The following is a 22,960-nucleotide window of genomic DNA, read 5'->3' as shown; positions in this document are numbered from 1 at the left end:
AAATCTCTGTAAACTTACTTTTCTCCATTTTCAATGTCATGTTTAAAGCTAGATGGCCTATCCTCATAGGTGTCATCCCATACAGTTCACCTGTGTAAAGTGTGTTTTTTCCACAAATTTGGAAATATACGACCATATAAGGCCAGGATATGGGAAATGTGGTCTAATGCAGTTTTCCTCGTAAACTTTGGACAATTAACATCAGTAATTCTGATGCAATCAGATTTGTTTCTCACTCTGTGTTTTATTAGATGTCCTAGCCCAAGTGCTCAGGCTGGAGGGGGAGTCTGCTGATTTTGTGAAATTTTGTTGTTGCATGCACACTGTACACAAACAAAACTAAACACATGATAAACAAGTCAAAACATCAAAGTGTCATTCCTTAGAACTAAACAGTTATGCTGTGATAAGCATATCGTTAATACAGATGCGAAAGTTTAGTTTTGGTGTTCCTTAAATATGGACTTGAGCACATAGCACAACGGTCTAAACACAAAGATACCAGGGTTCAGCATGAACTTTCTCCACAGCTTCACAAACTGAATGGGCAAGTGATTGTCACAGCTGCTGTTCCCAATTAGAGTTTTCAGGCAATTGTTAATGTTGAACCTTGGATGCACTAGCAAAGATATTTATCTTCTAGCTCACCTAGCAGATTGATGCTACGTCATCAGAGATTTTTCAGTCTGTCAGCTCTCTTTCTCTCTCTTTCTCTCTCTCTCTGTTTGCCTACCTCTTGAGTACCTTGTGTTTCTATGTGCATTCAACTATGTGACAGACTGTTTAGCTCTTTAACACTCAAATAAGGTAAAAGTACATTTTTACTGTTTGAAACTGATTAGTATGATTACTGGAGGAATATATCACAGAAAAAAATCAAAACTGCATAAACCTCTTATTGTATTATCTCGCACTTGTGTTCCTGTGTTGCACCATGGTCCTGGAGGGAATGTTGTTTCGTTTCACTGTGTCCTTGTATATAGCTGAAAGGGCAGTAAAGCCTGACTTGACTTGACTTGTTGTTGCTAAGGTTTTAAGATTAGAAATGTGATACATGGGTGAATGTACATAGTTTTGAAACTGTGAATATAAGGGTTACCATCTCTAGAGGTTGACATCTGTGCACACTGACCTGACCTATCTTGTAGGAGCAGGCCCTCCATGCTGTGCACACTGTTTTGTTGCTGGTGGATAAAGACCAGAGTCCTCGACCAGAGAGGCAACCAGGATTACAGGTAACAGTGATTTAGTACCACCAGTTACAGATTTTCTACCTCAAAATTGCTGTTATCTACATGCTGAATTTCATCTTCTGGTGCTTTTTAACTCACACACACTGCCCTGATTCTTTTTCAGATGGATATTGTTACATCACTGAAAGCTCTTCATAAAACCATTGATGGACAGCAACTGAGTTCTGAATTTGAAGGAACTTTCCCTTATAATCACACGGACTGGCTTCAGTTCCACCAGGTAAGAACATACAGTGAATAAAGGGCCCGGTCTTTTGTTCCATGGGCTGTTATTGGATATCGGAGTGTTTTTTTTTCATGTTAAAGTGAAGGAGAGCACTGGTCCAGGCAAAGCACAGTGATGTACTACACGTCATCAGCTAGATTCTACATGTCTAAAATATGCTGAGAGTGGCTGTGCAACACCCATAGGCCTTTCACTTGAAATTCCTATAAATCATTTTGTCCACTTGCTTTTCGGTAAAGTAAGACAGCATGGATGTCTGTGCAAGTAGAATTTCCAAGTAAATGTTCAGGCAAAGTTATCAAAGCCACATTCCACCACCATAAACTAAGACAAGCATAGTATCCAGAACAGCCACAGAATCGTGGGTATTTAAATAATTAAATACTGTGCAAAAGACAGAGACAACTTTTAACTAATTTAATTTTTTTTTCATTTTTCAACATAAGAAAAAAAAGCAGAAAACATATTTTTAACAGAAAATGACACAGAAGCCTCAACAAATAAATATAACATCTAATTATTCCACCCCTTTTTCTTTGTTATAACTTATATACTTTTCAACAGACAAATCTGCAGGAATATTTTCCACACTTTTAAAGTTCAGTCTTAGAAGTTGCTTGGTTGTTTTTTCTTCTCATGATTAAAGTAATTCCAATACCCATAACATTTTAGCAACTGTGGAATTTTTCAGGGCCAAAAAGTTGAATGTTCTTAAGGCAACTACATGAGTGGTCAGAGAGGTGCTCTTCAGTACAGCATAGCCGTAGATTAGACTACAAGGTTTTGGAAAGGCATTTCAGCACAGTTCCACATGGCTGATGGTTACTGTTGGGTGTCTGAGTGAGTGTGTGCAAGTATGCATAGGAGAGCATAGGTGTGAGGCAGTAAGTGTTCTTGGCTCTGTGGGTGTAGCAGGCTATATGAATGAAGGATAGAATGAGTAGATACAGAAATGGGGAGTATGTAAGTATGTGTTGTTGCTTTGATGGATGCTCACACACACTAGCACTGAGAGTGTACCATTCCTCTGCTAGTTGTCTTCGTGATATAAAAACTTGCTTTAATTTTAAATCAAATTATTATGGAGTACAGAGCCAAAAATTAAATTTTGACCATTGTCCACTGTAGCTGATTTAGTTGCAACCAGGTATCTGTGGTAATGAGCCAGTGATCAGAATCTGAATTACTGGGAGAGTAAGTTTATTTTAGTTTAAAACTATGCACAGTCCAGTTTTCTAGGAGATGACCATTTATCTTTACTCCAATATACTGTACTATGTGAAAGTCAGAGAACATCCTGTGTTTATTTAATTTACATTCACAGCAGCCATTAAGTACAAGTTACTCATTTAAGGATATATTTCTGAGGAGATAATAATATAATTCACCTACACAAGGATGAGTGAAAAATAATAAAAGATATAGAGAACATGGACTTACAACCATGCAAGACCTGGTAGACCACCAAAACTGTCATCATCTGATAAACATTACGTTCATCCTTGAAATGAAAAGGAGAAAATCAAGCTCCATTATTGATTCAGATCTGAAAAATTCAAGTATTTCTGTCCTTCCTTCCACTGTGAGAAGACAACTCAAAGTCAGGCCCGTATGCCCAGTGTTTGACACATGGAGTCTAATCTTTAACAATGGCTTCTTGACAGCTACATACCTTTTTACCTAGCCCATACCTAGCCCATTTCATCGTGTGCTGCAGTACAATCCCCAACATGCACTGCAACGTGAAGTGCACTCCAACCCCCCTCCCCCCAACAGCAATCTATGGGACAGCAGTTACACTTCAATCCTACCACACCAGTCACATCACCAGACACACTAGCTGTGGTTCAGCAGCAGCCCAACCAGCTAAAAATAGTTTGCTGAAAGTCAGAAGTGAACAGTGAATGCTGGGGATTTCAAGACAGTGGGAGCTCAGATACCTTTTTACTTCCATTATCTGTCTCGTTTGCAGAGATGATGTGGCCGTAATGAAGGAAAACCACATTAAGTACCATTATGAAACAAAACACCGCAGAGTCGGATAGATAGCAACGGCATCAGAAAAGTGGCAGAGATGAAGAAGGACGTCCTCTGGCCCATGGATTTGTTGAGATTTTTTGACGTTTTTAGCGAATTTGATACCCCTGAATCCAGACCTCAACATCACTGAAGGTAGATGGTAGAGAGGCAAAAAATGTGATCAACTTCTAAGGCATGAAGAAAGATCCCTGCAAGTCTCCTAAAAAGAATATAAACTGTAATAAGGGCAAAGGGTGGACACACTAAATATGGAAAAATGTGATATCATATTTAGTTGTTGAGGATTATATGTAGTTTTCTGTCAAATATGCAGTTATTGTACCAAAGTCTTAGGCATCTTAGTAAACTGTTCAAAACCATTTATTTCTGTCAGTGAAAACTCCATAACAGAGACATTCAAACATTACTGCAGTGAAAAGTAAAAATAGTAGATTGAATAACAAAGTTTGATTCCAGATGTCTTGCATGGATTTAATTTCATCACCAGCACATCCTAAAGTAATAAAGGATTGATGAAAGATTGAGAGTCAAACCAGGTAATGGATGATATTTGGGCTGCCACAAGGAGAGATTTGCAAATGGTTAAATAAGCACACTGACGTCCATAAAATCACTGCTTGTATTAATATTATTTGTATTTATTTTACCTTTTTAGTGCTTTTTGGGATAAATAAATGCTTATTGATTAGATGAATATCTTTTCAAATCTATTTTTTCTCATGCGCTACAATACTTGTGCACAGTATTGTATTTTCTCTGCTATTTTTTCTTCACACTGAAAGATAAATAATTTGTACTTAATGGCAGTTTTTAGCCCTATTTTCTCCCCAACTTAGTCTTTTGCAAATTCCTTCTGCTAGCTAGGTCTTCTCGCACAATTCTACCAAGCTGGGAGGGTGAAGGCTAACACCTTCTATCTCTGTGTCATGTGAAGCGCAAGTGCATCTTTTCGGACTGCTGATAATGCAACGTCATTGGATAGCTCAACATGTTTGGAGGAGAACACTAATTGCCAATTCTGCTACATTAACAGACATCCACATTGGCTAGCATCATGCTCAATCATGAGAGAGAGGGAGGGCTCTCTTGGACTCCTGGCCATGGATGGCTTCGTGATCCAATGCTTATTCATAGCCGTTCTGATTGGAAGTTAAATAAAGGGCTCTGACTTTTGCACCTCACTGTTTAAAGAAGAATTGTAACTGTTTCTGTGACTGCTACTTCCATTTCCTGTTCTTTGGTGTATTGGCATGTGTAATAAAGTATATGATGTTTGTTATCACTTTGAGGCTCCATCTTTAGTTCAGCAACCTTATTTACTTATTTTTTACTTTCTTCACCATAGAAACTGTCCATCTTCGAACTGGACCTACAAGGGGCGGCTTTGTTATTACAGAAAGCTATAAAGAAACTGGACAGCAGCAAGAAAACTGACACTGCAGAGGTAAAAACAGATACTGAGTCATTCTCTTAAATTGCTAAATGCTATCTATAATTTGACTAACAAACCCAATGCTACAGGATGTAAAGAGCTGCATACAAGAACAGAAGAGCTCCATGAAAGAGGTTCTGGAAGATGCAAGAATGGTCATGCTTCAAAGGGAGGGTGGCGCTATACTAGCCAGAATGAAGAAGGAAGAGTTTAAATTTGCCCAGTCTGAAGACTACAAGTAAGCAGTTGTTATTATATTCATCGCTTTGACAAAGGGGCAGATGTGTAATATCGTGACAGTATCTTATATTTCACAACTGCTTCTCCAGTGTCATCGCTAGTTTATCAAAACCTCATAGCTGTACTTTCCATACATACATACATCATCTAAACCGCTTATCCTTCTGGGTCGCGGTGAGCTGCACTTTCCTCTTTTTCGTTTTTTACACCCCTGGAAAACATCGGCTTCCATTTGCATTGTGTGAATGTTTCATGACGAATGGATCAATAGAAAGAATCTAAAATTACTAACAATAAAATCTTGCTATGTTAATATACATTCAACTTAAAAACTTTTTTCCTTCTTCTATAAAGTTAACATTTATATACATTTCATCTCTCTCTCTCAGGGACTCCATGGAGTCTGTGACTTCTCTGTATAACCAGGTGGAGGAGGGAGTTCACACTTTGGTGATGAGGTCCAACCAGTCACTGCAGCACCTCGACCATGTGCTCCTGCTGAGAGAAACAGAGGACCAACTCAACACTGTAGGACCTCAGTGCTCAGTAGAATAAAACAAATAACTCAATGCTCAATTACGTTGTAACTACCATTTGCATGGTTGTTCTTTAAGCAACACATAAGTAGAATGAGCAAATCGTCTTTGTCCAAAGAAAAACATGTATCTCCAGTTTTGTTGATTTTTATTTTTCTACATCATTTGAACTTGTGAGCTGTCCTTTACATTATGTAAAATTTGATGAAGAATGGACCAATAGAAATGCTCCAAAATGAACTGGAATAAAATGCTTTTACCACTTAAGTTTTTTTTTAAACTTACTGTTTTGGAGAAACGTTTTTCTTTTAACAGCAACGGAATGTTGAATGTATATTCTGAGTCAAATTCCATGTACTTAATAGAGCAGAGAGTGGTGCGAGGAGGAGCGACAGAGATGGCAGAGAGACACTGACCTAACAGAAGAAACTCGAGAGAGACTGGAGCAAAGACTAACAGACCTTCATTCTGTCCTCACTGAGGCAAAGGTAGAGTAAAAGAGTATGAATCTTCTTGTCTGTGAGTGCAAAGGCACATATATATGAAGTCAGCTTTAAAGGATACCATAATACTTTACCATTAGTTATTATGAACTTTACTTTTCATAATTAAATGAATTGGATACTTGTATACAGTCCTATGCAAACATTAGAGACCAGCCTTTTATTTTCATTAAATCTCCAGTCGAAGTGGCCACAAAATCAAAAAGCAGAAATTACAGAGAAGCCTGAATAACTAAATATGATATCAGAATTCTCTGTATTTAGTGTGTCCATGCTTTGCCTTTCTTACAGCTTCCTTTTCAAGAGACTTACTTGCAGGTTTTTATAGAAATCTGCAGGGATATCTTTCCACACCTCCAGAGAACTATCTTAGACATTTTTTGCTTTTGGCAAACCAAGTAATCATAAACACATTCAGTGATGTTGAGGTCTATGCTATAATCCCCAGTCGTAATATTCCTTCTCTGTGCCTTGTGCTAGGATTTTGTGTGTGTTTTTTCTCTGTTTTGTGCAGGTCCATGATTGGCCACATGGGCTTTGTGAACTTTGATAACTGTGATTTCTGGGAAAAGTAGGGAGCGAGCGCTATTTGTTTTCTATAACATTTTCTCCTGAATTTATTTTGTTTTCAGGTTTAGTTAAAATCTTTAGTTTTGTGTGTTATTTTGGCATGCGCTTGTCCCTGAACTCAAGCAGTTTTCTGGTTAAATGGTCTTGGATGTTTTGTCTGGCAGCTGGTCTGAGGAGAGAACCCACATTTTCTGGTAGGGCCTGACCCTAGACCAGAACAGAATACAAATAACAAAATACAAATAACAGAATACAAATAGAAATTACAAAGTTCACAAGCTTCACAGAACTAACTAAGCTTTCAGACATTCAAACAAAAGGAAGAGTGGAGTGGAACGAAAGTCCAGGTCATGTCAGAGAGGAGAGAGCCATGAACAACTTGTATACTTGAGGGCACCCCATGTGGCCTATTATGGACCTGCACTTAACGAACTCAAAACAGAGAAAAAACACACAAGGGGACTTAACAATCACTAACTCTAGGGCAAAATTTTCTTATTTTTTGTCTGTTTCCTTTTCTCAATAACAGCTTCTTGATGTCTGCACATCAGTCCTTTTAGGCCTGTTGTCAGTGAAAACTTTGGGAACACCTTTTATTGGATGAACACAGCTATAACTTGTGGCAGTGGCACAAGTGCATAAGTGGCAGTAGGGTGGACAAAAGTCAATTTATTATTTTTAGATTTGGATTTATAATCAGTGTTGTATTCTTTTGCATCATTTTCTGTTAAAATGTTTTTTTTCTTTTTTTTCTGACACTGATAAATGAGTACATTGTACTTAAAAGCCGCTTTGACTGGAATGTTTTGTGAGTATGCTAACTTGGCTAATGCTAAACTGTAGTCCAACGGTAACTATGCATAAAAAAGGCAAGACAATTTAACGCTGTGTTCATACTAGATTAAATGAAATTCTAAGTACTTTGACATTTTAGGCTGTTTCTGAGAACTTCCAAAGCAGGCATATTTGAAGGAATTTCTGTTATCCACAGGTGAGAAAAGAGAAAGGAATGACCATGATGAAAGAAGTGGAGAGGAAGATCCAAGGAGCATGCTATCCTGAGACTGACAGTTTTCACAGTAACGTGACAAAGTTCAAAACCAACATGGCTGCTTTTCTGCTACAAGCCGAGCAGCATAAATCGGACCTGGAGTCGTTCATTCGTCTGCATGGTTTCTGTGAGCAGGTTAGCACACAAGCTTTTGTGGTATGATTACATTTCTACACAAAGAAGTTGAACTTAATGACATGGTACTGAAGATCAAGTGACATAAGTTTATGAAACAAATTAAATAACATTTGTCTTTGTTTGTCAGGTTTTATCTCAAACCAAAGAATGCAGTCACTATCTGGAACAGATGGAGGTGGGTTGCTACCCAGTGAAGGTCAATATAAGCAAGCTGCAGACTTTCCAAGAGAGATTTAAAGCCTTTTCACCCCAGCGCTTTGAAGAGGAGAAGAGTAATGTTGTGGCTATGAAACATTCAGGAGAGCTGCGCATGTGGAAGGAGGCTTGGGCAGAGTGCCAAGATGTCAAGCAGAAACTGGAGGAGAAGCTGCTGGAGTGTGATGAGATCCAGAAGCCTCAGAGACCTTCACAAACGGACGTCGGGGTGCTGGCAAATGCTGAGGCTTCTTTGCAAGCCCTTTCACCCTCCATACCCAACTCCTCCTGTGGTGATATGGAGGCCAACCCTGAGTGGAGTGGAGCAGACAGTCGGACACAGAGCCAGGAAAGTTGTGCCAGAAGTGACAGTGAAGCTGTAAGCTGTTTAAAAATCCATTATAAGCCTGAGGGGAAAGCCAGCGAAGGAGGCAATGCACCTCTGGTGGTCTCAGACGTATGCTTGATTGAAACTAAAAACTGTGAGGAAGAGGTCAGAGCTGAACTTTTATCTCAAACACAGACAGAGCAAACCCAAACAAACCCACAGCTCATAAGGTCAACAAGTGAGGAAAACTCTCCCAGTGCTCTTCAGAACCAGTTGAAAGAACCCATCCATCCTCCCTCTGTCCTAATATCAAGCATAGATAATGCTTCCTCATTACAAAATGTTTTACCAATAAAATTAAGGACATTCTCCCGCAAACACAAGAGTGAGCCTGACCTCAAGGCTGTTCACCTTGCAGCCAAGGGTGACAGGTCACCATGGAAACAAGCCTTAGGCCGGTGGCATAGCGAGGGCTCCTGCATAAGTGCCTCTGGTTCTATATCAACCTGCTCTCCAATACCTACATGCAAAAAACACTCTACAGACAAACACAAGGTGTTACTGGATGACCAGGACTCTGTAGCATCTCATCAAGACAGACTGTACTCTGAGTTTCCCAACACACAAGCACAGTGGACAAAAACTGATAGCAAAGACAAGCCCAGTGTTCCTCAGGATGAAGAGCAATCTCTGATATCTCGACAGGAAAGCTTCTGCTCCAGCGTATCCAGCCCCGGACAGGGCTGGATGAAGGAGGACGAAAGCTGTGGAATCCACTTGAATGACCGATCCTCAGGCTCCTTCCCAGAAGACGCTATATGTCCAGACAAACTAGAAAACAGCTCAGCCAACAGCCCTACTATAGCCCTGGAAAACAGCAGTAATTTACTGTAAGTAATCAGTCTTACTGTGAGGAATGAGTCTTCCAAAGTAGTAAGACCAACATGTGCAGACACTTACAGCCCACTGGCTATTTATTCTGGTGAAATGAGGACTGAGGACTGTTCTCTGTTTCCATTTATCTTAACAGGAAATTATGTCAGTTAGGCATCTGTGGCAAACATATGCTGATGATTAAATGTGTTGTATGTGTGTGATAAGCCCTGACCTTAATCAGACATAATGGGAAGCAGGATTTGATTTCTCACTTTGGGTATTCAAGACGTAGGCCTATTAGATCCAATGTTTTAGCTAGACAATACATAGGCCTATTAGATCCAATGTTTTAGCTAGACAATTACTAGCCGGTTAAAGCCAGTTTCACAGTATCTTCATTTTCACCGCTTAATCATAGTGACCTTTTTTCTTACTTAAAACGGTAGAAAGACCTGGAGAGATACCGAAATGGCTCACCACATAAGCCACAGCCCTTAGTGTGCAGTTGTTGATAAGACCTAGCAAACTGTTCCTGTAGATTACCATTCACACTGCTATGCTATGCACTCCTGTAAATATTGCTATTGTTGTGAAGCATAAATTTTGAATGTAAATGAAATGAAAATTGAAACAGTGCTCTGCAAGAAAGTAAGGCTGTGAATAAAACCCCTTAAACTCCTTAAGTGTCCAGGGCCCGCTAGCAGGCCCAAAGTTTTATTACACACTTCTATAACCTAACAACAGCTTAACCAGTTTGCATTGAAGTCCCTTTAATAACTGAATAATACCTAGATAAGATTTTAAGGAGTTGAAGTCTAAAAATGGTTGATTCTTCTTGTTGCTGTGTTGTTCTGGCAGTAAGCTGCAGCACATCATGGCGGAGTTGTTGCGGACTGAAAGAGAGTATGTGAAAGCGCTGGGCTATGTCATGGAGCACTACTTCCCAGAGTTGGAGCGCCCTGATGTACCGCAAGACCTGAGGGGCCAGAGAGGAAGCATCTTTGGAAACCTGGAAAAGCTCAGAGACTTTCATCAACACCACTTTCTTAAAGAGCTAGAACTTTGTCTAAGAGAGCCTTTTCGTGTGGGACGTTGTTTTCTAAGACATGTAAGTTTTTTGTAGCATTGCGATGAAATTTGTAGGTTGAAACTAAAACTGAATGTTGGGACACACTGGGACGAAAAACGAAAGCAAAAAGAAGCTGACAATAAAAAATTTGTTTACATAAATAAACTTACTGTAGCCTACATACGGTAATAATAACTGTATGTGGCATGAAGTCCTAAATCCTTGACAAAAGAGTACAGTTGATAATCCAAGGTGTTGTAGCCCTTATTGATCTTAGTCATGAACAGTGATTACAAGTCACACCATGAAATACTTCCACACAGCTGCTGCTCAAACTCTTTGAACATGTCTGTGCTGACTGGCTCAGGAAAGCAAACACATTTTTAATCACTATTTCTCATTTTCATTAACATTAGTATTTGCAGTCTCTTTGTTGTATTGTTCACTTTGTTGTGCGCTCATTTAGTTTTGTTGTTTTATTTTTGCAGTCAGAAAAATTCTGCCATTTTGACCTTTTTTGTCCAAAGATTTTTGGTGGCTGAATTGTTGGTGCATCCTTAGTTCTTTGCATACGACACATTCAAAGTAGAGTCCTCAAATGATTCACTTTGTGCGGCCACAATTATACAACCAACAGAAACACTTTTTATCACATGATAAAAATTCTCCAGTGGTCCATTCTGACCAGTTATTTTTCTGTTGCATTAATTTCCTCAATGTATTCTGACATTTGCTTCCTCTCCCAAACCCAGAAAGAAAGTTTTGGTCTCTACGCTCTCTACAGCAAGAATAAACCTCACTCAGACAACCTGCTCATTCACCACGGTAAAGAGTTCTTCAAGGTAAGGCCTGTGCCTTAACAGGTAGACACAAGGCACGGACTTGTACAAACTTCTTGATAAGAATATCATGAAACGTCCTGTTGAGCTATTTCTCTAATGATATCCAAGAACAATTCATCCACATAAGCCATATAAGGCCAAAACAAGAAGGAATGATTAATCTGTCTTCATTCCTCAGTAATTCCGGACAAGATATACTTCTCTGGTACTTTTGCAGCAGAAGCAGCAGCAGCTGGGGGATAAGATGGACCTGTCATCATACTTGCTGAAGCCAGTGCAGCGCATCAGTAAATACAGCTTGCTACTGCAAGACATGTTGCAGGAGTGCGATTTGGGATCACAACGAGGTCGCGAGCGAGCTGAGATACAGGCTGCACTTGAGGTCATCCAGTTCCAGCTTCGCCATGGCAACAATCTCCTTGCCATGGATGACATCCAGGATTGTGATGTGAGTTGGGGGTCGGACAGTAAATCTTTCACACTTAGAGGATTAAATGAATTTTCGGGGTTGGACACAAAGTCACTGCGCCTCAAATAATTTGTTCCACAGTGCCAGCTCTCACTTTTTGTCTGGTTAAAGAGGTTAGTTCTGCACAAAAAGAGAGGGTGTCATTCTTGTCAAAGTAATGGAAGCGGGAGATATAATCTTCTCTTCATTAACTCATGCATGAATATAGAAACAATTATAATAGTGTAGCTTTGGTGAGCAAGTAGATGATTTGGCGGGCAGCTCAAATTTCCCCTTTTAAATATCATCCATACAAACAAAGCATGAGGTTTACCAAGTTTATTTTTGGCCACTTAAATCAGGAATGGTGCAGTCTGATCTATCCCCTGAGGACTGATTAATCCCAACGTTCATTTAGAGAGTATGTTCCACCACTTTGTATACTGCAACATTTACCCAGTATATCTTATTAATGCCATAGCTTGTTTATGCACGTTATTCCTGGATTGTTTTTGTGTATACATGTAGTTTGATACACTGTGATGTGTTTTAAATATATGAAAAATATGAAAGGTGTTAGACAGTAGCATTATTACTATTAAGAAGCCTTGATATTTAAACAACTATAAAAAAAAAAAATCAACTATATCTACACAGGTGAACCTGAAGGAACAAGGGCAGCTGATTCGCCAAGATGAGTTCCTGGTTTCCTATAGAAAAAAGAAATGTTACAGGCATATTTTCCTCTTCCAAGATCTTATCCTCTTCAGCAAGACCAAGAAGACAGAGTTTGGGAATGACACGTATATCTACAAACAGTCATTCAAGGTAATCTGATATTTACATGTTTCCCGATTTTATTTTTATTACTGTTATTTGAATGAGGGATGAGCAATATGACATTATTGTGATCATAATATTTTACAGTATGCTTTTCTGAGCATATTGTGGATATTGTCAGTACTTCTAGGACACTGATCAACTCTATTTCAGTGGAAAAGAGCAGAATTAGTCCTGTCTAATGTCGTGTAGCACAATATCACAATTTGTACTCAAAAGGTTTGATAATATTTTTTAAATGTGGTACCACTGGCTTTTTCATCAACATTTCAGAAAAAAATGTTTTCATGTTCTAGTATGAATTTTTTTTATGATTTGATGATCCACGCAGCATCATCCTAAAGCTTGTATTTTTTTGAAGGAGCACAAAAACTGAAATCTCGTTTTCATTTGCTACCTGTTTTCACAACATCACAAATAAATACATTTACAGCAGCATATTACACAAAATGACAACTTGATGATGGACAAACTTTTTATATATTGTGATCATCATGTAATATACAATATATTAAAAACACATTAAGGAATCCTTGATCCTTATGTGGTTGAACACTGGATTTAATTACTAAAATGGTTTACATTAGTTGGATAATGCAAATCTTTTGATTTACCCAAGCACCCACAGAAACACTCATTTGTAATGCTATTCAAGATGTTCTCAGCACACAGTAAAAGTTATACTGATTTGTTATAATATGCAATATACCACTTTTTTATGAATTTATTACTTATTATTATTATGTGCTTTCTGAGATCGGTACGACAAAAGTCAATTTTACGATAACAATTAACAAGTGAAAGCCAGAGTACAATTTGTGCACTGGCACCACAGGTATAATGATAAAGAAAAGTGCATGAACACATACATTAAGGCCCAATCCCATTTCTTCTTTTTACCCCACCCCTTGTTTTCCAGTGTCACCCTAACCCCTTGGAACTGGGGTAGTGGTTAAAAACTTGCCCTACGAAACGGGACAACCCTTAAAAAAAAAAAACAAAAACAAAACATCGCTTCATTAACGACCTTCTAGCGCTGCTCTGCAGGTGACCCAGCGCGTCTTCAGTGATAGCAGAGAAGGGAGAAGTTCAGCAACCTCGCTGCTGGGCTTTAGTTACATTTAGCGCATCAAATGCTCTCAAAGAGGGGAATAAGACAATCATTTATTATCACCCACTCCAATTATTTGATGATATGAAGCTGAAGTCATCTATTCGCTAGCTTCTTGTTCGAATTTTCCCGTTCCACCTTAAATGGTGCAGTAGAAAATTGTCACATTTGTGGGTTTCTTCTGTCGCTCGCACAGCCATCTTGCCGGTTATTCTTTTTTTTTCATAACACTCCGTTTGGAGTGTGCCTCTGAAAAATCTCAGTTTGGAGGGCCATGTAGCCCTAACACTTCGCCCTACCCCTCTATCTCAACTAAAATTGGGACACCATAACCGTAGACGTGAACGCGCAAAACAGGGCTAAGGGCTATTGGAGTGGAGGATGCCATCATCCACCTCCTACACAGCTCTCTCTCTCACCTGGAGAATGCTGGGAGCACTGTGAGAATCATGTTTTTTGATTTCTCCAGTGCTTTCAATACCATCAAACCCACACTGCTGAAGGACAAGCTGGAGTGCACGGGCCTGGACCATCACCTCACCACCTGGATCCTGGACTACCTCACTAACCGACCGCAGTATGTGAGGACCCAGGGCTGTCAGTCGGACACGGTGGTCTGCAGCACGGGGGCTCCACAGGGAACTGTCCTCGCTCCCTTTCTCTTCACCGTCTACACTGCGGACTTCAAGTACAGCTCTGCCAGTTGTCACCTGCAAAAGTTCTCTGACGACTCTGCTATCGTCGGCCTCATCACAGACGGAAATGACAGGGAGTACAGAGAACTGACGCAGGACTTTGTGGAATGGTGCCAGAGGAACTGCCTGCAGATCAACGCAGGAAAAACCAAGGAGCTGGTGGTGGACTTCCGCAAGTCCAAACATTCTCCTCCGGTGCCTGTGAACATCCAGGGAATGGACATTGAGATTGTGAAGTACCTGGGTGTTCACCTCAACAACAAGCTGGACTGGACTGACAACACAGCTGCCCTCTACAGGAAAGGCCAGAGCTGGCTACATCTCCTGAGGAGACTCAGGTCCTTTGGCGTGCAGGGGGCACTTCTCAGGACCTTCTTCGACGCTGTGGTGGCATCAGCCATTTTTTAGGGAGTGGTGTGCTGGGGCAGCAGCATCTCCATTGCTGACAGGAAGAGACTGAATAAGATCATCAGGAAGTCCAGCTCTGTCCTGGGATGTCCTCTTGACCCAGTGGAGGTGGTGGGGGACAGGAGAATGAGAACTAAGCTAACAAACATGCTGAAGAACCTGTCCCACCCCATGCACCGCTCTCTGACAGCACTGAGCAGCTCCTTCAGTGCCCGGCTGCGGCACCCGCGGTGCGTGAAGGAGAGATACCGCAGGTCCTTCCTCCCAGCCGCTGTCAGACTCTATAACAGTCACGGCACTCAGTAGACAGTAGTTTACAATTACTTTCCATGTGCAAGAACTCTCAACATCACTGCCATAGCACTTTACTGTGTGCAATATCTCAATCCACCATGCATAGTATATTCACTGCGGATCATTGTCAACATGTTTACCACCATTATGTGCAATTATGTCAAGTGCAATATTTCTCCATTTATTTACTGTTTATTTATTTGCTATTTTATTCACTGTGCAATACTCACTACAATACATACATTTCTACATTTCTAAATTTAAATTTAATACTTTGTATATTTTTCTTATAATCTTTGTACATATACATATATATCTTTATACTTTTATTGTTTATTCTATTTAAATATTGTTTGTATATTTCCTGCTGCTCTGTCTTCTGTGCTGCTGTAACACTGCAAATTTCCCCGTTGTGGGATTAATAAAAGATTATCTTATCTTATGTTATCTTATCTTATCTTATCTTAAGGGCTAAGTGGTAGGGGCAAGGGGTGAAATGGGATTGGGCCTAATTCTCCTTTCTGTTCTGTTCATTTCTATCTCTCTGTACTCTGCCAGACCTCGGACATTGGTATGACCCATAACTGTGGAGATTCTGGACTGTGCTTTGAAATCTGGTTTCGAAGGCGAAAGTCTCAGGACACGTATACACTTCAGGCAGGAACCCGGGAGATAAAGGAAGCCTGGACCAAAGACTTGGAGAGGATCCTGTGGGAGCAGGCTGTTCACAACAAGGGTTAGCACACTGTGCTTTTTTATCTTTATCGGAACTTGCGTTCACTTTTAATCTCATTAGTTTGGTAGCTCATTGTCTTATAGTCACTCATTTTCTTTCCACTGAGAAGAGAGCAGTTTGGAACAGGAACTTCTTTCCTATTTGACAGTAAAATCAGAAACCTTCATATATAAAGTCATGAGCATCAAGACTTAAGATACCCTGCAAACATCCCAACACAGATATGGAAAAGTGTATTTATGCTTTAGTGCTCTTGAGCTGACGTTAAACTAAATGTGAAACTGTCCAACCGAGATCATATGAACAGATGAATATACAGGGGTGGAGTTGTGAGACGTATTAAATTACTAGACAGCTCATCTCTCAAACCTACCACAACCTTTTCTTCTGTGTTAACACCCTTTCTTAATGTCTTGCTCTTCCTTCTCATATGTCCCAAAAGACGGCCTTTCGGTACAAGTTATTTTTTCAGGAGAGGTTTCAGAGGAATTTTGACAAGAGGCAATCCACTTGCGTAAGAAACAGGAAGGTCAAAGAAAATGAGTGAAAAAAAGTTCCCAGAACTGGAGTATAAATAGATCATTAAAAGATATCAAAGAATGGGACTACTAACAACAGCAGACCACCAAAACTATCACCAGCAGATACTCTATCAACATGAGATACAAGAGTACTTAAAGCTTTTATCTTGGTATTTCTGTTTATTTTTCCACTGTGAGAAGACAGCCTAACGCTGTGGGTTTGAAAGGATGTGTAGCTGTGAAGAAGCTCTTACTAACAAAATCTGATTTTCTGCTGTTATCAGATTATTAAGTGCATGTGAATACACTCAGTGAATGTGTTTGGGATTACTTGGAGTGTGAGAAGCAGAAATTGTAAACAGCGTCTTTGAATGTGTGGAAAAAATATCTGCAGATTTCTTTAAAAAATTGAAAGAAAGTCTGTAATAAAGACAAGTGAGGACACACTAAATACTGAAAATGTAGTATATAAAGTTTCTGTTAAACATGTTTCTGCTTTTCTTCCTAATATTGGAAATGAATAACTTGTACATAATGGAATTTTTGACTGGAAATGAAATAAATGAAAGATGATCTCTGGCTTTTGCACAGTACTATACATGTTTTCTAAACTGCCAGAAAGGTGTGTGACTGACATCAGAGTGTATCTGCCTCAAAATTTATTTCTACTATTACTGGTTGCTTCACACAGAGATCCGTATGCAAGAGAGGGTGTTTATGGGAATTGGCTACAAGCCTTTTATGGACATTATGCCCAGCGAAGCTGCCATCTGCGATCGTGCCATCAACTGTGCTCTAACAGGACGAGGTGAGAAAGCAGTGAAAACATTCCTCATGTACTAACAGCGATAGCATTTTAAATAAAGATGAAATATATTATCCTGCACCAACACATACATACTGTGGATAAAGTGTGTTCAACAGCAATCTGAATTCAGCTGCTATCGACAAAAAACAAAATAGCCGTGGAATGGCATGTTTTTTATCACTGGATTGAATAACTATTTAATTCTATGTGCATTTCTTCCTTGTTCTCAGACTGCAAGGCAGCTGCTTTTTCTGGGATGGCTGACTCTCAGGGCAGCTTCCCAGTCCAGAGGCCAAATTCTACAGGTTCAGCCAGCTGTACATCATCTTCCTCTTCCTCCTCTGGTCGGGGCAGCATGTCACCTGTGGGTTACCTGATTGGTCCCAGTAGAAGAGCAGTTTCTGAGTCTGGCCATGGAAGATTCTCTAGTCCAGGAGTCTTAGAAGAGTATGACATAGAGCAGGAAAATAGCAGCCAAAGTCTACTAGGTGAGGCAGTCATAACATGGCATCCAGTCTCTGTCTACATTTTGAGCAATGGCCATTGCTGAATCGTCTTTAAGAACTGTAATGTCAGAATGCCTGCATGGAATGTAGATATTTTGCTAAGTCTCATCTGTTTTGTTTCAGTGGACAGTTCTGAATCCTCAGGAGAGAGCGTGAGTGGCTTTAGCAGCTCTGGCTACAGCTGCCAGTCTGTGACTGGAGGGGAACATGAAGAAAATTCTTCAGAGATGCCTGCCACTGGTGTGAGGAAAGCAGGGCCCAACGACATGGAGAGGAACAAAAACAAATCCAAAATATCTTCTAAACCACAAAGCCAAATAAGGGACCAACCACTCAAAAAGGTACAAGTGTGAGAATGACTTCAAAAGGTTCTAGCTGATCTTTGGATTTTTATGGTTTAAATTAGGGATGCACAGATCAGGAATTTTTATGGCCAAATTACAGTTCCAGCTTCTCAGACAAATTGGCCAATGGTTATTTTTTATATATCTTTATATACCTTTTTATAACCTGAACCTCACAGTGTCTTGGCTACATGAACTACATAAGCATATTTACAGTACTTTCTGTTAGGCAAAGTTGCAACATAAATAACATTATTTGCTCTTGAATGGACTAAACTGACATTTTAAATTCTTAAATGAAACTTGCCAATTAATATAACATGAATCAGATAAGGTACTACATTGGAGGAAAGCAGTGTGGCTGCAATTATGCTACAACATTTCGAATGTACTTACTTAGCTCACATTATGCACATCATAAAATTGCAACACAGGTTGGCCAAAGTAAAAAGTAATTAATTGGCTGATTGCTGATCGCATGTTCTGCCAATGTTGAACTTGGACTTTTCCATTCTGTGCATTCCTAGTTTTATTACTATACTCCAGTCATATTTTGTAATGAATCATAGTTTATATCTGTTGTAAATGGATGTTGTCTAATAAATGTTTTTCTTTACAATGCAGGTTCAAGGGAACAATCACGTGGGAAAATCAACCGAAGTTTAACTGTGAATATTATATACAGCATTCAGTGCTATGGACCACATGGAGTGCTTGATGTTTCAGCTTAACAAACCACAGAACACCTTATCCTGGAGAGTGTGACAGTTTTGGGATGGTGTATCACTGTGCAGCATACTATATATTATTTCTGATGGCTTTTGTGGACACTAGCAGTTTCTGCTGACTCTTTTGCAGTGTATTGTTTTTATAGCCTTTTGGTTAACCAAATTCAAAATGAATCTTCACCTTACTAGCTAAGGCAAGGTTATGGTTACATTGTTGGTTACTCTGTGTGTGGATGTGTGGGTGTGTGAGTGTGTGTGTGTACGAGTGTTGATCTGAGCTGTGTGGATTTTATATTGGTGTTTGAGAGCCGTTTGGCTTTCATCAAAGAGCAATTTCTTCTCTTTTGCTTTTTGGACAGTTATTATCCTGTTCATTGCTTCTTTTTTCACTATTTTGTATTTATTGAATTCAAATAGAAATGTTAATATTGACATCTAACTAGATATATCCAGTTGTGCATAATATTATAAGTGTAATCATCTAGTGATATTTTGTAGTCCCACCCCATAGCACCCATTAAAAGGTAACCGTTCCTTACAGATAAAGGCTTTCCTCCCAAAAAATCTCATAACTGTATCCGTTTTCTTTAACAGACTCCTGTGTGATTTCAGATGTTGTTCCCAAACCTACTAACAGGTTCAGATTGCTTTGTTGTAAGTGGGATATTGCTGCACTCTAAGCAAGTGTAATTGAAAATAAAAAAGAGAACAGCACTTGAACTCATATCAAAAGAGCCAAAAGGCTATGTGATATTAAAGGAGGATCGTGCTTACAAATGGAGCAAAATGCTGCACATTCACTACACTGGCTTGTTTAATTTTGAGACTGTGGGATATAGTATAGTATATAGGCCCACACTTAGGTTCAGTTTAAGTTATTTTAACATACTAAAACATTCCACACACACAGAAAACAGAAAAAACATCTGTAGTGTTTAAGGGGTTACCCAGTACTTAATTCAGTTGTACTGAGTGAGAAAACCCACCACGACCCAGAAGGATAAGCAGTTTAGATGATGTGTGTGTGTGTGTGTGTGTGTGTGTGTGTGAGTGAGAAAACACCTGGTACTGTGGAACTGTATTGTGGGATACATACCTATGGATGCTCCATTGACAACCTAACCTTTTACCTGATATGCCCCCTGTTACTGAGGTTTGGAAGGGTCTACTAGTTCTTGCAGGTTTTTGCAGGAAAGGGGAACTATTGCTTTCTTCAGAAACATACTAAAATACTTACCGTAACCCTATTCTTTGGACATGCCCCACCCAGCAGCTCACCCCTAATGCATCCAAGAGATGGTGTGTCAGGAACCTGATAATCATAAGTTGCTCTGTAGGACTTTTGGCAAGCACCCAAGAGCAAACACAGTAGTTCTAGTTGATGGTTGTTCTAGTTCTAGTGTCTTGTTGATGATACTAGAAATGACTGGTTACTGTCAGAGTTCCAGAGAGGCAAAAACAGTCAACGCTTCAACTGTCATAAAAGCATTGGTCACAAAAACAGCAAATTATTCAATTATAAAAAATAATGTAAATCATCACCACATCCCCAAACGTGAATTAGCTGGATTAGAAAAGAGGAAGAGCTGACTCACTGAGAGGCATGGATAGAAAGTAACTGTAAATATAAACTGTACTGTTATTACTTTTTCACTTGAAAATAGTCCAAATTCTTATTTTGTTCGAAAAATAGGAGCAAACTTCATTTAATCATAATTGATTCTAAAATTCTAAAATGATCACAGCTGAATTGATGCCTTAAGATCATCATGTCTGAGTTTTGCACCTTTACACCTCTAGTACTGACATATTCACGTTAAGTGTTTCACCACTGTGCATTTATTTCCCAATCATCAAACTGTGCATTTATTTCCCAATCATAGCCCATCCTGAAATTTATTTCTTAAACCTACGTCCTCAAAATGACCACAGACTGTGATTGGGCTATGATTGGAAAACAAATACACAATTTGACCAATAGTGAAAAATAATAGTCTGATCTTTTCCATCTTTTAAGCTTTGTCTTACATTCAGAGGGATTTTAGGGTTGGAGAAATCAGAAGGATGCATTAAACATTATATATCTTTTCACAGTGATTAAACTATTATTTATACCTGTGGTTCTACAGTGACAGGAGTAGACATCTTGTCTGAGTAAATAGGCCTGATTTTGCTCTGTAAATTCATACACAGACAAGAACAATAGAGCAGTGTATACGTCACATACCAGGCCCACATGATGCGTCACAGTTCCAGACGACGCTCCTAATCACAATGTTACTGTTTCACTGGTTTCCTCCAGAATGAGGTCAAATGGAGTTGATGAAACCTTTATGGGAAGTTCATAGGAGTGAAACAAACGTAATAGTTCTGAAACGTCCACTTCCTTCACTGTCAGAAATGCTGTGTTATCACAATTTTAACACATTTCGTGTTGAAACACCACAAACATGTTGAAACATTTGACGTTTTTGTTTGAACTAATGAACTATAAATGAATTGATGTAACTATTGAGTTTTTCTTTTTTTGGTTTTATTATAGTGTATTCTGACCATAAGGACATAAGAAATTACAACATATCTTGGTTGAAAAAAATTGAACACAGACATTTTTTATATGTTAATAGAAAATAATGCATTGTTTGTCTTTCAAAATGTGCTGTCCTTAACTACAGATGTGTTAAAATAAATAAGGGGAAAAGATTTTAGACACTAAGTTGGCTTGACAAATTCAGCTAATAACATTTCAAAAGTTAAAGCAGCTGCAGACAAAGTTGAATGTTTTTGATTGCTATTGTATTGTATGGTAAGGTATGCTATGTTTTCCCAGGCAGTTACTTAAGTGTTGCTTACCATACTTGTATGAAGGTGACATAAAAGAGTGTCTGTTTAGCTGCAGAGTCTACTGACTGTGGTAGAATAAGAGGTTAAGTATTATATAAGATGTTTCAGGATGTTGCGCATTTTCCCATTCATTCCTATTGGGGGAAAAATGTTTGCACAAGCACTGTACAAACACAGTAAGTTGAGACCTATTCAAGTATAGTATAGTATATGGCTCCAGCTTGAAATCTGTAGGAGGAGTGGCATTGCAATTTCATGACTTTGTAATGATAATAATAAGGAAGAAAACAAAGAACAGAAGCTGGCTTTTTCAAGCCAACTTAATGACACATTGCATGTTAGTTTTAACACCTCTTTGCATCTGTTTAGAGAACATCTATTTCTCAGAGAGCTGGAAGCGTTTTCCACACACACACACGTCAGGCACCAAGAAAGAAAATATTTCTCAACTTCCTATTTAGTTATGATACATTGTTACTCTGGAAAAACTCTTAATTTCTTAACCCTCTCTTCAGAACAATTGCAAGAAAAGAAAAGGTGTTCTTGAAAAAAGTATGCTCTTAAAAACAGCCTCATGTCTGTCTTGGACCATAAGAATTTACGTTGTAAGCTTCTAAACAATATAAGTTCAGATGAGTCTCATAGGAAATAAATCTGTTGGTTGTTTCCTCCAACCTCACTTCCAGTTCTTGTTTTCTGTAAAATTCTGAATGGTGTAATTTTGTTTTTCCTTTATGCTGAGAAGATTAAAGCGAATAAAATAATTATAAGATTAAACAGAATTAGAAGTAAAGCTTAATTCAAATTCAAAATGCATCTCATTTGATCCTAAGGGTCCCTGTATTGGCCAGCATATTAGTTTTTCTCTCTTATAACAACATAGCTTGCATGGTATATAGTATTTAATATTACCAAATTATTTACATTCATGTTTAATCTTTACTCTCATATAAACTCATATTCACTAATGTTTTCTTATTTGGGATTTTTTGGGGTTAAATGGTTGGTATAGTGTAGTGGGTCACACCACTGTTTTCTACGCTGTAGACTGGGGTTCAATCCCCTGCATGGGCAAGCACCCTACCCTATACTAATAAGTGTCTTTAGGCAAGACTCCTAACAGAACCTTTGCCTGCCTGTGTCAAATGTGACATTGTAATGTAAATTATTTGTTCTTAGGTAAGAACAGAATCTACACACACTCAAGAGCACAAAGCTGCGAACAATTCTGTGGTTTTAAGAACATGTCATGAACCCGATGTAGACTTTTTCTTAGGACTTTTCTCAAGAACACATTAAAGAAAACACTTAGGAAGAAATTGTTGAATGAGGCCCAATGGTATGAACTGGGGCTGTGTATTAAATAAAGTATTACCTC

The 22,960-nt window shown here is 39.0% G+C and overlaps 1 protein-coding gene across 2 annotated transcripts in view; it reads left to right on the top strand.

The window, feature by feature from the left end:
• The window catches only part of quo (quattro), a 43,520-nt gene extending 22,143 nt beyond the window's left edge, over window positions 1–21,377 (top strand). Inside the window, exons 7-23 of one of the 2 annotated variants that reach the window (XM_036571005.1) lie at window positions 1,149–1,235; window positions 1,357–1,473; window positions 4,865–4,963; window positions 5,041–5,189; window positions 5,581–5,719; window positions 6,093–6,215; window positions 7,792–7,986; window positions 8,117–9,402; window positions 10,247–10,496; window positions 11,210–11,299; window positions 11,517–11,747; window positions 12,405–12,575; window positions 15,654–15,831; window positions 17,044–17,160; window positions 17,391–17,648; window positions 17,790–18,007; window positions 18,635–21,377. In XM_036571005.1, coding sequence (XP_036426898.1) covers window positions 1,149–1,235; window positions 1,357–1,473; window positions 4,865–4,963; window positions 5,041–5,189; window positions 5,581–5,719; window positions 6,093–6,215; window positions 7,792–7,986; window positions 8,117–9,402; window positions 10,247–10,496; window positions 11,210–11,299; window positions 11,517–11,747; window positions 12,405–12,575; window positions 15,654–15,831; window positions 17,044–17,160; window positions 17,391–17,648; window positions 17,790–18,007; window positions 18,635–18,676 — 3,750 coding nt within the window. In that variant the 3' untranslated portion in view covers window positions 18,677–21,377. Of the gene's footprint in view, window positions 1–1,148; window positions 1,236–1,356; window positions 1,474–4,864; window positions 4,964–5,040; window positions 5,190–5,580; window positions 5,720–6,092; window positions 6,216–7,791; window positions 7,987–8,116; window positions 9,403–10,246; window positions 10,497–11,209; window positions 11,300–11,477; window positions 11,748–12,404; window positions 12,576–15,653; window positions 15,832–17,043; window positions 17,161–17,390; window positions 17,649–17,789; window positions 18,008–18,634 lie in introns of those variants that run through there. The other variant, XM_036571006.1, reaches the window with a different exon arrangement.
• The last annotated feature ends 1,583 nt before the right edge of the window (window positions 21,378–22,960 follow it).

The sequence above is a fragment of the Colossoma macropomum genome, unplaced genomic scaffold (assembly GCF_904425465.1).
Source record: "Colossoma macropomum unplaced genomic scaffold, Colossoma_macropomum, whole genome shotgun sequence".
Lineage (NCBI taxonomy): Eukaryota > Metazoa > Chordata > Actinopteri > Characiformes > Serrasalmidae > Colossoma > Colossoma macropomum.
The sequence above is the reverse complement of the archived record's forward strand: the minus strand, read 5'-3'. Positions and strand labels throughout refer to the sequence as shown.